At 50.2% G+C, this 15,891-nt stretch overlaps 1 protein-coding gene across 4 annotated transcripts; it reads right to left on the reverse strand.

Annotated features, from left to right (window-relative positions):
* Nucleotides 1-2,159: 2,159 nt before the first annotated feature.
* On the reverse strand, nucleotides 2,160-13,708 carry EVA1B (eva-1 homolog B). Of its 4 annotated transcripts, XM_053399129.1 has the most exons (5): nucleotides 13,447-13,705; nucleotides 10,141-10,694; nucleotides 8,656-8,709; nucleotides 3,950-4,035; nucleotides 2,160-2,928 (listed from the first exon to the last, which is right to left on the reverse strand). In XM_053399129.1, the coding sequence occupies exons 4-5, from the start codon at nucleotides 4,014-4,016 to the stop codon at nucleotides 2,507-2,509; spliced, it is 489 nt and encodes a 162-aa protein (XP_053255104.1). In that variant the 5' UTR covers nucleotides 4,017-4,035; nucleotides 8,656-8,709; nucleotides 10,141-10,694; nucleotides 13,447-13,705; the 3' UTR covers nucleotides 2,160-2,506. The 4 variants fall into 4 exon arrangements, with proteins under 4 accessions (XP_053255104.1, XP_053255107.1, XP_053255105.1 ...); XM_053399132.1 differs by lacking the exon at nucleotides 8,656-8,709 and having other exon boundaries at nucleotides 13,447-13,708; XM_053399130.1 differs by lacking the exon at nucleotides 10,141-10,694.
* Between the last annotated feature and the right edge of the window lie 2,183 nt (nucleotides 13,709-15,891).

Below are 15,891 nucleotides of genomic sequence, written 5' to 3' on the forward strand. Positions count from 1 at the left end.
CAGGATAGGACCCAGAAGGATTTCAGGGTGACTGGAGACAGTGGCCTTGGAGATGCTGTGTGCATGAAATCCCAACACAGTTGATGATGTGGATACAAAAAACAGATGTCACATTCCTAACTTTCAACAGATGGGAACAGGGAAGACCCTGGGCTGGCACAGGCTCTCTTTGGGGCATCTGGACCCAGAAGCCTTGCCTTCTTTCCCCACTCCCTAGATGCAGGATGGCTTCCTTCCCCCAACACCCTTTCTCATCCCCTCATCCACTGCATTCCAGGCAACTTCCTGCCCAGCCCCCCCCCCGCCTGCAGGAAAACATCTGGCTCCAATTAGAGCAGCAGCAGGAGGAGAGGACGGGCTATTTTTATCAAGCCAAACTAGGGAGGAGTGGGATAAAGAGCAAAAGGAGCAGGGAGGAAGGGGTGTGTGCCTTGAGCCCTTTTTGTCCCAGGACCAATGACCCCAAATGTCCTACCAGCGGCCATATGCTGTCAGGGGTGGGGTTTGTTTTCTTGGATGGAATAATTGGTTGCTTTCCCTAACTGCAAAATAAACTCTTTAAGCATCTGATTTTCAGCTGTGCTTGTCCCTGCTCCACACTGACCATTCCCAGCCCAGACACATTTACTCTGCTCTCACTCTCCACCCCTCCCACATCACCAGTGCTGTGTCTCTGGGGGAAAGCATGCGGCTACTGGACAGAGGCTGTGACCCTGGGAAGCCAACCCCAACCTGACCCCCCCCCCGCCCGTCCCACCAGCCTGTTACTGTTTTCCAAGATTGAGTCAAGGTGGGGAGGAGGTTTGTGGGAACCAAGCAGAGGGCTCCCAAACAAGGAAGGTCAGTAAGAGCCTTCAAGTAGCATGGGCACAAAAAGCTCTTCTTCCAACACAGGGAAGGTCTGGTGCAGAGGAGAACCAGCCTTTTTCAGGAAAAGACTAGACATCCTTCATGTTGGCTGGTCTGTGTGTGTGTGGATGGGGACAGAGAGAAAGTTAAAGGAATTTATACTACCAAAATATGCTTGGAACATGGCCAAGAGTCTCTCAGACTCCCCCGCCCTCTCAAACCTCCCATCTGGCTCCTTCCTGTGCATTAGGGGGCTTAGAGAGAGAGGCATTGGCAAAGCATCTCAACCAAAGGAGGTTCCACCAGGGGCAGGGGAACGCTAGCCTTCCCGCCTGCTTCCCCCATTTTCCTTGTTACCCAGGTAAAATTAGGCAGAGGACCAGAGGTGAGACCACAAGGCAAGTTGTGGAAAACTGGAATGATGTTTATGAAAGATAAGGCACATTTTTACATAAAAGTTTACCGGCCTGTTAAAAACCAAGGTTGTCCTGTATATAACATGGGTCTGTGCAAAGTTGAAAAGGTCCCCCTCTGGGGTACATGGGCACCAGGCACAAAGCCCCACAGGACCAGTGGGAGGGTTGCTAATCCTCCCCTTTTTCCATCGGGGAAAGAGCCATAAAGGCTGCTTGATAATACTTAGCCAAACCACACCCTGTTTGTGGGATGAGAGGAGTCAGGCAGCAAAGGAAGTGCTGGGGTCATCCCCAAGCTGCCTCCCTGCAGGATGCGCCCCAGTTGTGCATCAACGTGGCTGAAGGTGGGATGAGATGAAGTGCTGCACCCTGAGAATTCACTGGGAGTTTCCTGGTAGTGTGGAAAAATACTGAAGTTGGTACTTACCTGTTCCCTATGCAACTCCTTGAAATAATAAGCACCATTTGGGAGGGGTAGGAGAAAAACAGGCTTCCAACACAGCCAGGAAAAAAGGGAGATACAGAACTTTGTCACGGTTAATCTGTCTCCCTTGGTATGTGGTTGTGTGTAAGCACAGGTGGGTTGAAGGTCCTTGCAGTCTATTCCCTCCAACCCATCCCTTTAGAGGTACCTGGACAGGTGCAATAAGACACCACCACCCCTGCTGCCACCACAGTCCTCCCCAAGAGCACCATATTCCTTTTTTGCCTACTAAATCAGTTAAGCACAATGCAAGCCGGAGTCCTGCATGCAAGTACTGGCTTTGGTCTGTTCAGGCTGGTGAACTGCAACCCCCGTACCTTTCTGTTACTGCAGTGGGCACTGCTACACCACTTTCCATGTTCCCTACACATGTCCATTGTGAAAATCAGGAATAGTCCTCACACGTAAACAAAAGAACTGGCATTAGTTCTGTGTGCTGCTCCTTTACTTTGCCTGCATTGCCTTCCATCTCAAGTTCCCAGGAGGAAAAGGAGCAGAGTCCTTGAATTTGCTGTCCAACAGTTTAACTAACTCATCTTGGTCCTTCTTGCCATTTTATCACTGTCACTTGATCCTCTCTCACCCCTGTGCGAAACGCTGCCTCTTATCTGGCATCAGGGCAGGTCTCGCAATGTTTGAGATACTGGCTGGGTGAAGTGATTAACCATAAATCCCTTGGGGTGAGACAAGGGGGTTCAAGAGTTCAGTAGCAGTCCACCCTGCCCAGGTGAGGAATGTGACCATGGCCAACCACGGGTCAATAGTAATGGACTCTGCCAATGGTGCCAGTGCCTGTGCCCAGGATGTCAGGCTGCCCGTTGCGCCAGATCTCCCGGAGGATGCGTTCCCGCTCCTCCAGCCGCTGGGCACGCTCTAGCTCTTCCGCCGAGGCAAAGACGTTGACGGTGAGGGTCCCATCAGGGGTGGAGTGGGCCTCCAGCGGCAGCTCCGTCATAGCCAAGGGGGGCTCAGAAGCAGCTTGGTCAATGGTGTCTTCTTCCTCCTCATCGTCATCATCCTCCTCGTCCTCATCTTCACTGAAGTCGCGTAGGCTTTTTCGGGGCTTGCGGGGGATGGCTTGAGGCTGCCATGAGATGTGGATGACCAGCAGGCAGAGGGTCAAGACAAGGCCAAAGCAGACCCCCAGCACGAAATAAAGGCCAAAACTCTCAGGGTGATCTAGATGAGAGAGACATGGAGGAGAGGGTCAGATAGGCTAGGAAGACCACCGAGGAGATAGGCTTTTGAGATTCATATGGTAGTGAATGGGACAGAAATGGTTAAGAGCTGGGGCTCCCACATACTCTGTAGACATTAGGCGGTAAGAAACTGAGTTGATTTGCCATTTCTTTGTGGATGCTGGAATTTTAGTAGCCAAACACTGAAAGACACCAGAGATTTAAACTATTGTGCAGCTGGAGGTGAAGGGCTGTTCAGTAGTAAATGCGTAAAACTTAGATAAATACTATGGTGGAGGGAAAGTAGTATGACGTATATAGAAAATATAGGGATACAGTTTGTTCTGTGTGAAATAAAGAAATGGCCTTTGAATAGCTGGGATGTAATGAGGGAATACGGAAGTGGGTACAGGAAGAAGGCAATTAATTTGACATGGTAGTCTTTCGCTGAGGTTTCTTAAATGGTTACCAGAGTATTATTTATTTATTTCACATTGTAAATGCTCACTTTCAGGTATTTGTGAATTGTACATCAAGGGATGGATAGCCTTCATCCTCAATGACACAGCGGTATATGAATTAGTTTATGAATGAATGAATGAATGAATGAATGAGCACAGTGTTGAATGCCTCCCACTGTTTTCCATTATGAAGTCAAGGAGGTATCCTAAATCACACTGCACTGTATGGAGCAATATAACTTTTATAATGAAGTTGACCAAGAGGGCTCCTGAACTTGAAATGCAGTGGACTATATTGGCTTCTGAGAGAAGAAATCCAAAGGCTGGTGGCTAAATTGGCCAGTCAGTTCATAAATGCAGTTAAACCAGACTCCATTCTGGGGATGGGAAGGAAGGAGGTTGGCCTGCCATTTTGAAACAGGAGGAAGAAGATCCTCCATCCACATCCCAAGATAGTGTGCTGAGGACGGATAGTGGGAACAAGATGCCACCTCTGGCCAAGTGCCAGAGACTGCCATTGCTCACATATATGTCTGCCCCTGCCCCCATTTCCTGACCCACCTCGGATGTGTGCATAGGCTGCCATGCTGTTGCTCAGCAGCTCCATCTCCCGCTTGTGGGTCTCCATGGTGGCTCCTCAGTGGCACCTGGGAGGACAGGGAGGAGGGGTCGTTATTTGCACATTACTCCTGCCCAATTCCTTAGGAGACATGGTTCGTTCAGACATCGTTCAGACAGGAGGCACCTGGACTGGAAAGAGGACTAAATGACAGAGGGTGTCCATGAAGAATTGCAGAGGACATCAGGCTAAGGGCCTTCAGAAGGAACACAGAGGACCTTCTATCAATATCCCTGCTGAGGAGCAAGGACAGAATTGTTTGTGGTCTGAGATAGGACAGTGTCACCAATGGTCTTCAGAATCGTATTCACAAACATTGGCATCTCAAGATAGCGTTCTATGTTTAGAGAGCAAACCTTTAATCACAAAAGAACAAGGAACTTAAAGGACTGGTTGGTTCACAGCGACTCTAATGTAAAATCCACCACAGTCCATTATTTTGGGAATATCTAAGCTCTCTGGCCACCATCCCTGCAGACACTGCATTCACTGTAATCATACAAGTAAATTTTACATGTTCACAAATCCAACAGTTTATACCAGCCAACATTTCTCCATGTGCAGTAGCATTTATGTAGTATATGCCACTTGGTGTGCATGCAGGAAACTGTATGTGGGTCAAACACAAAGACCACTACAAATGAGCACCTCAGTAACATGTGGGATAAAAGCAAGGTACACTGCCCCCACTGTGAATCATTTCTTAGAACCAGGTCACATAAAGCTGAATGCACGCAAGTTAAATGCATGTGGGTTGCAGGTCTACTAAGATGCCTCCAACAAAGGAATTTCTCTAAAATGTGTCAGGCTTTTAATAAATTGATTGTGGCACTCCTGAGAACTCCTCTCTCGGTTTTGCTCGCACTGTGGGGTGCACAGCCCCAGAACTCTTAAGCTTAAAGGGCAAACAGCTGAGATAGTTTTAAATTGCCAAATAAAAGAAACCTTGGGGGCTTGACTGTGCCAAACAACTGCCCCCCCCGTTAATTAACAAAACAGCTGCCTTGCTTTCCTCAGGCCCCCAGGCCAGTCATGGGGTTGCTGGACAGGACAGCCTCTCAGGCTACAAAGTCCTGTGACAGTCATCCCTCCCAGGGGGCCTCTTCTGACATGCGTCACACACCACACCCCGGGCAAGCTTGGATGGAGGCATCTGTCAGTGACTCTGCAAGCTGAAAAGAGGGGCGCCAAAGGATACAAAGAATTTCCTGTGGCATTTAATCCTCTCAATGACCCAGGCCTTTGAGTTTCATGCCCAAACAGGGTTTGAACCCAAGTTTCTCCATACCCAAACCCAAATGCATTATTCACACTGCCTTGTCATCCCCCGAGGCCCAATGTTTAATTTACGGTTGTGCATGACCCTGGGAACAGAGTCCCAGCAAATGTTTACTCTCTTCCCCCATCCCTTAAGCCCCCCACCCCCAGGGCACTTCCTGCCACTGTCACAGGAAAAGATGCATCCTCAGTGGTGGGAAGATGGCTTGTTGTTTGGAGACCGGATGTTGCCTCTTCCTCTGCCCCCACCCAGCACCAGCCACACTCAGGAGTCTTCCAGGTCAAGGCTATTTCTGGCAGGTTGAAAGGATGTTGCAGAGGGTCCAGAGGACACACTTCAGGGTGGACAGAACAAGGGCCAGGGAAGAAGCTGATAGTCATTGAATTGTAGGTGCTGCAAGGAACCCTGAGTATCATCTAGTCCAACCCCTTGCAATGCAGGATTATGTGGCTGTCCCATACGGGGATCAAACCTGCAATCAGAGCAAAAAGGTCTTGGGGACAGAAGGACAGGTTGGGTCTGAGACTCTCAGGTTCAAACCAGATCTGAGTCAAAAGCTTTGAAGATTCTCAAGCTGCATGTGAACACAAATTTTCACCAGTATTACTACCCACAGCACTGACTCCTCAAACAGGGCCTTGGGCAAATAATTATTCCTGGCCCCCACTTATTCTGCTGAATAATAGGTAGAAAGCACCCCCCATTCAAGACAACATGCTGGATTGGATGCCCCCTTGAGCAAGGAGCAGCTCACAGCCCCCCATTTCCAGGAGCCATCCAGGCAGATGCCAGCCTCATCTGCAAACAGAACTCTCCCCCCTCACCCCACAAGTTTTTAATGAGTCCAAGATTTCCTAAAGCTCTGAGCGACCCTTTGATGCGAGCCAGGCAGCTGGGCTGGGCAGCAGGCCAGAGAAGAAAGAGGGGGTTGTTTTTGGGGAAAAAATTACCTCCTCTTCTGAACATGCTAAGGATAAACCATGCAAAGTTATGGGCCCCTGCGGGATCAGGCCCATGGCCCATCTAGTCCAGCATCCTGTTCTCAGGGGTCTGTTCAGCTCCTACCAGGCTGTATTTCCACATAAGTCAGGGATAACAAGAAAGTTGTAAGGGAGGAAACAAGGGGGTGTTGCTGCTAACTTTCATCAAAGGTAAGAACTGCCTCTTCTCATTTGTCTGTGATGTTGGAAAATATGCACACACCCCTCGACCAACCCCCATGGCAGTACAGCAGGGAAGGAATGGGAAAGGGAGTCTAAAAACCACTTGCAAAAATATTTGTAAAACTCGGAAATGAAAATGAGACATTTGGGCACAGAGGATAAAACCCTTAAAAAAAAAACCCGCAGAAAAACAGACTTGTGCCACTGATCACTAACTGGAGTGCAACACACACATATTGGGGTGTGGGTAGGAAAGGGGTCCCCCATGACCTGTTTTTCATCTGTTTTAGCTAATAAGCATAGAGATAAATGCTTCCATAATCTGATCAAAATAATTTGAGATAATGGAATAATTTTAAAAATAGAGATTTATGTTATGAAACCAATCTCACCAACAAAACCCAGCTTTCTCCTATTTTTTTCAAATATCAAGCAGAGGAGAATAAAGAAAAAAGAAAGTAAAAGATTGCAGAGGAACCTTTTGTGAGTAGGGAAAGCAATTTAGAAGCTGCCTCAGATTCTTTCCCACCCCCACTGGTACTTTCTGGGGAACTCTCCTAGATGCCTTTTTTTGGGGGGGGTGAATGAATTTCAAAGAGGGACCAGGCAGTTCCTCCTCCAGTTGAGCCTGAAATTAAAATGGAAACTGGCTTGGCTTGGTTGGAGTCTCTCCTGTGCTGAGCAAATTGCCCAATGATGCCTGGCCTGTTGCAGCAGGAAGCCAAGAGTGCAGGAATGCAGGGGAGGGAGGGAGGGGGCGCGGAGGGGGGGAAACCAGCAGAAGCCAGACACAGATGCAGCTTCAGGCACAGTCCTGGTGCTCAATGTTGTTTTAAGCGCATCTCCGGGAATGTGCTAGCTAATAACAAAGGCAAGAATAACCAAAAGCATGCACAGAGCGCATCCCTCACATTGAGGAAACATTGCCTGTTATTTGGGGGAGGGGTGGGTGAGAGCAAATCTAGAAAGTTAATTTTTCCATTTCAACCCTTGGGCTGTTTATGGGTTCTATATAACATCAAATTTTTAAAAAGGGAAGTGGAGTTTGGGTGTTTTTTTTGGGGTGGGGGGAGACTTTGTGAATACGTTACGGTGAACTGCAGCTTTGGCTGAAGACATCATGTTAGCAGGGACTGGGAAAGGCTCCGTGAAATGGGATTTTCCACAGAGCGTTAAAGATGTAGAAACTGATCTCACCCAGTAACAACAGGATATTAAGATGTCACTGGGGGACTTGACTGGACGTACAAGTTGTTGGCAAGACTCGGCTTAGAATTTAATAATAAATTCTGTCTCTGAGCATGGGCAGAGTGCTCGTGCATCCACAGCAAGCCCCCTCCCCCAATTTGGGATAAGAGAGGACCCTCCAAGGGCAGAGGTGATAGCTAGCCAGGTCTGCTTTGTGAAATTAAGAGCAGTTACCCCATCCATTGGTGAAAGTGAGCCATGAAGGTTCAGGAGCTACACCTGAGTAGGTTATTCATGCCGCTACAGTAAAGGATGCGAGGAAGAGGCCAGAGATAGAACCAACAGGTCTGTCCCTAGAGGTGGACTCTCCTTCACTGGAAGTTTTAAAGCAGAGGTTGGATGGCCATCTGCCAGAGATTCTTTAGCTGTGATTCCCGCATTGCAAGGGGTTGGACTAGATGACTCTTAGAGTCCCTTCCAACTCTACAATTCTTTGATTCTAGGAACAAGCACGACTTCTTCTAAAGGAACAGTTGCCCAGAGTAGAATCGGACTGGAATCCCAAGGCTTGTTCACCCACTATTTCCACCAAGAAGCTCCTTCCACGAAGCGCCTTCTATCAGCCCATCCTTCCCAAATGGCACAGGGACAGGATCCCCACTCAGGCATCACCCAAAAAGGATGAGATGCAACACCAAAAGAGGGGCAAAGAGGATGCAATTGAACAAAATTTGGATGCACTAATTCACGAAAGCTTGCGAGTATTTACTGTGCTTTCGATGGAAATACAGTACATCTCACCCTGGCAGGGAAGTTTGTGGGTCAGGCAACCTGTGGCCCTGTGCTTGGTCTGCTATCCAAGTGCATAGATGTGGATGGGCAACTTCCAGCTCTCCTTTCTGAAAAGTTTGCTATCTTCAAAGCAGATTTGAATGGGACCGTTACAAAGCGGTTCATGCAATTAGCAGCCACAGAATCCAGCTATCAGACCAACATTGAGAAAGGGTGCCAGGCTTACCGAGCGCAGGGTCTATCCGAATTCAAGGCTGCTGCTCTGCCTCCATTGCAGTCCCTGTCAGAAGAAAGGAGCCTCTGAGAAGGAGGGGAGAAAGGGAGCCCCCCTCTCTGCTTGAGCGGGATCTTACAGAGCAGCAGCAGACTGGCCTCTGGACTGAGCGGCTAATGGAAACTGCCGCTCACTTCCGTGCAGCTGGAAGCGCACAAATGTCAGGACCGGCCTGGCTCCCTTTGGACAGTGAACCCGCCCCCTCCCCTGGAGCAGGAAGCCTGGGCTGGACACACGGACGGACACACACACACCCAGGGACACACAGAGGGAGGAGAAGAGAAGGCCTCCTGTTTCTCTGCCTTCCGGGAGGAGCAGCCCCCGGGCAGCAGAGGGCCAGGCAGCAAGGAGGAGAGGCTTGCAAGGGCCAATGGACTGCAAAATCCTTTGCGAAAGGAGCTGTCCCTGTGCCTGCCCGCCTGCCGTGGTGGTCGAAGGGGCCCAGAGTCCACGGAAGGAAGTCAGGATCAAAAGAGGTCCACACAAAGGACCCTCTCTCTCTGCACCAGGGAGGCCTCCAAGGTTGGGCTTGGGTTGGCATCAAGACCCGCTGGGTGTGTTTGCACAGCCAGAGCAAGAGCAACACCCTCCTGTCAGCAGAGGCAGAAAACAGCTCCTTTGGGCCTCTCAGATTTGGTCCCGGGCTTCATCAGCAGAGCTTGGTTTAAAAAAGGGGGGGTGCTGGATGGGCCCCCAAGGCTGCCTCCTTCTGGATGGGAAACTAGTCAGTAAGCTTAACTATACCGGAGCAGCAATTTCTTAGTTTGAGAGGGGAAAGTCTCTCTCTGCACATGGCACAGAGAAACTCTGTTCCTGTTTCTCCAAGCTAAGCGGTTCTTGGATTAAGCTCCCAAAACGGCACCCTGGCAGCATGCCTCCAATGGGAGGGGTGCTCATTAGATGTGGCATGTTAAGTTTAACTCAGCCCCACAGAAGAGAAAACAAGCAGTGACGCCAAGGCACTGGTCCCAGGAGGCCATGCTGGTTGGCACACCCCACAAGGGAAGGGTTTTTTGGTGCACGTCAAAATAGCCTCTCCTGCTGTTGCCAAGACTTCTCCCCCAAAATGTCAAAACCGCACACAGGCCACAAATGCAGCATCCAGTTCCAGCAGGTTTTGCAAACCCTGTTATCAAAAAGACAAACGCCAGGTGTCCTGTCTTAGGGAGAAACACTGCATTCAGACAACCAAACTTTCAGTGCAGGAACCCTTCCAAGAATGTGGGCGGCTGCCCACCCCCACCTCCCCAAATACATTAGAAATACTGGTCAGCCTGAGAAGCAAAAGGATCCGGCCGTCTGCTCCAGAAATATATAGTGACTGCTCCCCTCCGCCATTGGTTCAGATTTGGCACACATGTTTTCCTGGCACACGAAAGTGCTCTCATACCTCTGGGCACTCCAGCCTTTAAGTCCCTCAGCCTTTTAGTCACTAACCTCAGAACTCCAGCAGTGGCAATGGGGCTAGGAAGGATCAGGCCTCCTCTAGCATCCTCTCTCTTTCTCCGCTTCACAACACTGAGCTCAAAAGCAGCTGTCCCGTCTCCTTGGCTGCAGCAAGTTTGGCAGCTGGAGTTTTCCTGGGACTGAGAGCAATGGCTGCTGAGTTTAGCCCAAGTGGGGCAGCGGACACAGGGGCAGCCAGATCCTGTTTTTCCCAGAAATATCCGGATGGATGGAGGATGAAGAGAAAAATCCAAAAAATGTGACACATCAGCAGAGATGAGTCAAGCCAGGCCAGCAATAGAAAACACAGACCCCCTTCGGTGGGGTGTGGGGGCTTCTGGCAAGGAGCAGGAGGAGGGATGCCAAGTATTCAGCCACAGGAAATGGGGGGTGCTGGGGCCCCTCTCTTGTTTGTGGTGGCGGTGGAGGGGGGGCAGTCACTGCCTCAAGTAGTGGAGCTGTTCCCCCAGCCAATTCAGTGGCTTCTCCCAATCTGTACTGATATGTCTGGCTGTATCTGTCTGACAAAGGGCTGGTTGGCTTATCTGTTGGTTGACAAGTCAATGAAGTGGCCAGGCTTGAGTGACAGTTGACACTTAACTACCACAAAGAGGAGTGATTAAGTTGAAGCTGCCAGCCTTGAGGGGACCCTGCCATAGGCACATTATGAGTCCAGACTAGGGCCACTAAAATAATGTGAAGTGGTCCTAGATTGACCCTTGCAACCTCTTCCACAATCTTCCCCTCCTCCCCTCAATGCAGCAGCTCAGTTCCTATAAGCTCCCACCATCCAGAGGGCGCCCCCTCCCATTCCCTGGTTTCCGCACAGCTCAAACATCTGGTTAATGATTAAAGCAAAGTCAAGAGGCTTGAAGTGCAGGGAGAGAGCAGTGGAGGGGGTGACTCAGGGTGCCAACTGTTCAGCTGCAAAGTGTAACTGTGCCTTTGTAACAGCGCATTGGGCCGCAGACTTTAGCAGGTGAAAGGACAAATGGTCTCAGTGCTGTTGGAGGCACAAGAGCAAGGAAGTCCTGCGTCTTCATAGTCAGCTGGCAAGCTGGAGAGCTAGAGGAGGAAGCAGTTACAGGTGGAAAGAGAAATGGAGTCCCAAGACAAAGGGGATATGCTTGCAATAAGGCCACCGGCTGACAGTCATCATGGGGTGCCCTTGGCTCACTCGTTCATCTCTGCAGTATTCTCAACTGGATCCTTAGGTTGAGACCGAGTCCCGACTGCTTAGGGGAGTCTGCAGCACTCTTGCAGTACCTCAGGTTAAGTACTTAATTCATTCCGGAGGTCTGTTCTTAACCTGAAACTGTTCTTAACCTGAAGCACCACTTTAGCTAATGGGGCCTCCTGCTGCTGCTGTGCTGCCGCCGCCCAATTTCTGTTCTTATCCTGAAGCAAAGTTCTTAACCTGAGGTAATATTTCTGGGTTAGTGGAGTCTGTAACCTGAAGCATATGTAACCTGAAGCGTATGTAACCCGAGGTACCACTGTATATGCATTATTGCAACTGCTGAAGAGCACCCAACTGGGGCAGCTAAGTCCATTTGGCCCCAGCCAGAGCCATGAACAAGAATGTTGCCCGGACTTTTCAGCAGCAATTCCTGGGCCTGCTGGGAATGTGCTAACAGGAATGGGCATTGCCATCATGCTCCAGTCCTTATTGCTGAGCCATGTGCTGCCAAGATGGCAGGAGAAAGCTTTCATGGCCCAAACCCAGGAGGCAACACTGAGCTTTGAAGAAGCCTAGCGCCCTGTGGATTTTATCTCATCTCTTTGACCCTAGCAGGCTTTAAAAGCAGAGCAAGGTGGAAGAAGGGTGTGGATTTGGACCTGGAGCCCCTTCTCAAGGCCTTCATCAGAGCCAGCTTCAGGTTTGCCTTGGGCAACAATGTCCTCTGATGGGCTTAGCTGACTGATGGGCAGTGAAATCTATGTACTTTTTAAATTTCACACAGTACCCCAAAGCAACACTAGGCCAGGGGCATTGTTGGGAAATTTAAAATAGACCCCATTGCCGTGCTCAGAGTGCTCCCCCACCCCATCAAAATTATAGGAGGTCCAGGGCAGGCATCAGCAGTGGACCATGCCAAGGTACTGCAATTCTGGAAGCTGCCCAAGGATGCTAGATGCTGACACAGAGTCTAGCATTCAGCGCTGGGACACATGGAGTCAGCAGCCCCACTGTTGAGTCAGCACTGGGATGGGGTGTCTACAAAGGCTAGTGAAATTCTAGGTTGCATCAGCACGATAGCATCCAGATCACAAGGAACGGTGCTGTTCCATTCTGCTGTGACCAGGCCTCATATGGAGAACAGTGTTAACTTCTGGGCACTGGAGCTTAAAAAGGCTATTGACACATTGGAATGTGTCCAGAGGTTGGGGTTGGGGTAGGCAAGCAAGCAAACTAACAAGGGGAGGGACAAGAGGACCCCTTTCTTCCTAGGTCTTTAGGTTGAAGCAGCTGAGTATATTTAGCCTGAACAAGATACAATGACGACTACTTTCAAATATCTGAAGGGCTGTCACAGAGATGGGGCAAATCTGTAGGACTCCTGAAACAACAGATTCAAATCACATGAAAAAGGATTTTGCCTTATTAGAAAGAACTTCCTGATAACGTGAACTATTTGGAACAGGCTGTTTCAGAAGGTGGTGGACTCTCCTTTGTTAGAGGTTTTTAAGCAGAGGTTGGATGGGATGCTGAAGCAATGGGCGTCTTTGCACCGAGCAGGGGTTTGAAGTGGACGAGCTTCAAGGTCTCTTCCAACTCTATGGTTCTGTGAAATAGCTATGGCGTCATTGAACACATGCAGAGGGACACTGCTGAGTAACTACAGTCAACTGCTACACATTTGAAAACAATGGCTCCCTAATTCCAAGGGTTAGAAGGGTTGCAGAAGTTAAGTAGGATCGGAGAGGAGGAAGGTGGCTAGCTTGTTCTCCGGCTGAATTCTAGCATCTGAGAGAACTCAAGTCTGTGCCCAAGACGCAAATTTGAGCATGCTTGCACTGAGCTAACAGGCCCAGATCGGTTCCTCTCCCTACATACAAGCAAACACATGAACACACACACAGAGAGAGAGCAGAATCGGGGTGGGGGGAGATTTCTCCGCTACCTTCCTTGTGAAACATGGTGGAGAACCTCAAGCTAAGTAGCTTCCAAGCCAGACGCAGAAGCCGTTCCTCTTTCTCCAGTGAGCAAAGAACTGGGTCGCCTGGATCCCTGGGTGGGAAGACACAGGGGATAGGGGTGGGGTGGGGGAAGGCTGCTCGGCATGGCATACTCACCGGGCACACGGAGAAGAGGGACGCGGGAGCACCAGGGGTGCCAGGAGGGAAAAATGGAGCCCCTCTGCCACGGAAGGACCCCCCTGCTCCGTCCTCTTGCTTGGGAATGAAAAGAGTCAGAGAGGCAAAGATGGGGTCTGTTTTCCATTAACGCTGCTGAGCAACAGGAAGTGGTTGAGAGGGGGCTGGCGGGTCAGAGCTCCCCCCCTTCCACCCACACAGAGGGAGCGAGAGCAGGGATGGCTGGATTATTTTGATGGCTAACCTGCTTCAGGTAGAACAAGCAAGGGAAGGCAGGTGCCGTCCCTTAAACAAAAATGGCCACTGGAGTACACAATGACAATAATGTGTATTGAAATTCCATGTGGATGGGAGGGAAGGAGGATTAAATATTCCAGCTGGAATAGTTGGCATTTTAATTTATTTAAAGATATGCAGATTTGAGGAGCCTGTTGGTTTAACCTTAAAAAATAGAATAGGCTGAGAGGCAGGAGAACAAGAGACATGATCCCTACCAGGACAGAACAACAAGTCCTTCATGGGCACAAACTGCAGCTCCCTTTAGCTACAAGGATCCAGCTCTTGAAGGTGTAAATCCAGAGACCCCATGGCTTTCACACATTCCCATATCTCCTGCTCTGGTGTTCATGGGCAGGCCTGCAAAAAGCCCGTGTGTCCTGTGGAGTTTAAGGGTGGATCTGTGCCAGGGAATGACTCAAAATGGGGGACCCCTTTAGACCAGCTGACTCTCTGTTATCAGGGGTGGAGAACCTCAAACCTGGGTCTGAATGTGGCTGGGAGTCTTTTGCAGGGCACACCCCTTCTTCCCAAGGCCACAGCCCTCATCTGCCTGGCTCATCACCCTCCTCAACTGCTTTTGCCTGGCTAGAACGTGTCCACGAGCTGTGCGATTATGCCTCATGCTTGCTTGGACAGAGGGAAAAGCGTGGGTGTGCAGGCATGCACCCACTCTGACCTGTGTGGCTAGAACGCAGGGAGTAGGAGTCACCTCTGCTGCTCCGTCCACCACTGGCAGGTGACTCCCAGAAGACATGCTATGACTGAACTTAGCATGTTGGACTGAAAATTCTCCCCTTTCATTCTTTCCGCTTCTCAACCATTTGCAGGTCCTGCCCAAGTGTTGCAGCCCCCTCCCCTACCTCATTTATAATCAGCTGCTCTCCCAACAAATTTAACCCAAATTTCTAGATCTAGCCATTCCCTTCCCTTCTCACCAGTATCCTGCTGCTGCTGCTGCTGCTCTCTCTTTCTGAGGCTGTTTTCTCCACAAGACTCTTATGCATTCAATCACGTGCAGCTTCTACTTGGGTCGAGGGAGAAGATTTTGTAGGCATTAGTCCAACCAGGGTTTAGAAGGTGCTCCTTAGTCCACTTCTATTACCTCAAAGGGCATCTGTGCCAGCAGCACAGCCCATTTCTGTCCACCCAGTCCCACAGGGAAATGGGGCTGGAACTTAACCCTGCCTCCTTGCCTAGATGCCTTGTCCCCCAAATCCAGGGGGCAGGAGAGTGGGGCTGGGCTTATTGAGCTGTGAGAGAAAAGCATGCACTCAGGAGGGGATGTGGACACTGGCACTGGGAAGCAATGGCAAGTAGCGAGGAAGGGGCAATGCTGCGTCCTCAAGGGCTACCCCCAACCTCTGGAGAGCTCTCCCTAGCCACCCCTTGTGGGCTCCATCTCAATCACCTTCACTCCTATACAAAGGGATTTCCAATTATGCTAAAATAGGTCCCCAATTCCTCAGTTTGGCACAAAGTTGCACAAGCAGTTTGCCAACCCCAAAACAAGTTTGGGGCCAACCTGTTGGGTACGCAGCCCCCCATCTCTCATTCTTTTGGGGTGGGGGTGCAAGAGACCCTCAGGGAAGCTGCTCAAAGAAGATGGGAAGCCCCAATAGAAAAGCTCCTTTCTCCTTCCAGGTCTTGAACTGGGAAGTTGGGGAGAAAGCGCTGGCAGAGACTTTCCCACCCCAAATCTTCCTTTGCAGGAAGGGAAGGCTGCTGCTGCAGTTGCAAAGGGTGGAGCTTCCAGGAGGAACTGAGGCCCAGTCAGGGCTGCATCCAGTGCCCAACCCTCAGGCGCCCTCTTGTGCCAAAAAGAGGGCCAGGCATTAACTCAGTAGTGGAAGAGTCCAGCCTGAGGCCCTTGCTTGCCCTCATATCCCTTTCAGGGCAGCAAGTGAAGGTGCCACACTGGGAGCCCCAGTCCTTTCACTGACTTCTCTTCAGGCCCTTGTTGCAGCACCCAATGCAAGAAGAGCCTGCTGTATCAGGCCAGTGGCCCATCTAGTCCAGCATCCCTCTTTTCCCAGTGGTCAACCAATGCCTGTGGTAAACCTGCAAGCAGGACCCAAGCACAAGAGTATTCTCCCCTCCTGTGGTTTCCAGCAACTGGTATTCAGAAGCATTGCTGCCTCTGACGGT

The sequence above is a fragment of the Podarcis raffonei genome, chromosome 8, assembly GCF_027172205.1.
Source record: "Podarcis raffonei isolate rPodRaf1 chromosome 8, rPodRaf1.pri, whole genome shotgun sequence".
Lineage (NCBI taxonomy): Eukaryota > Metazoa > Chordata > Lepidosauria > Squamata > Lacertidae > Podarcis > Podarcis raffonei.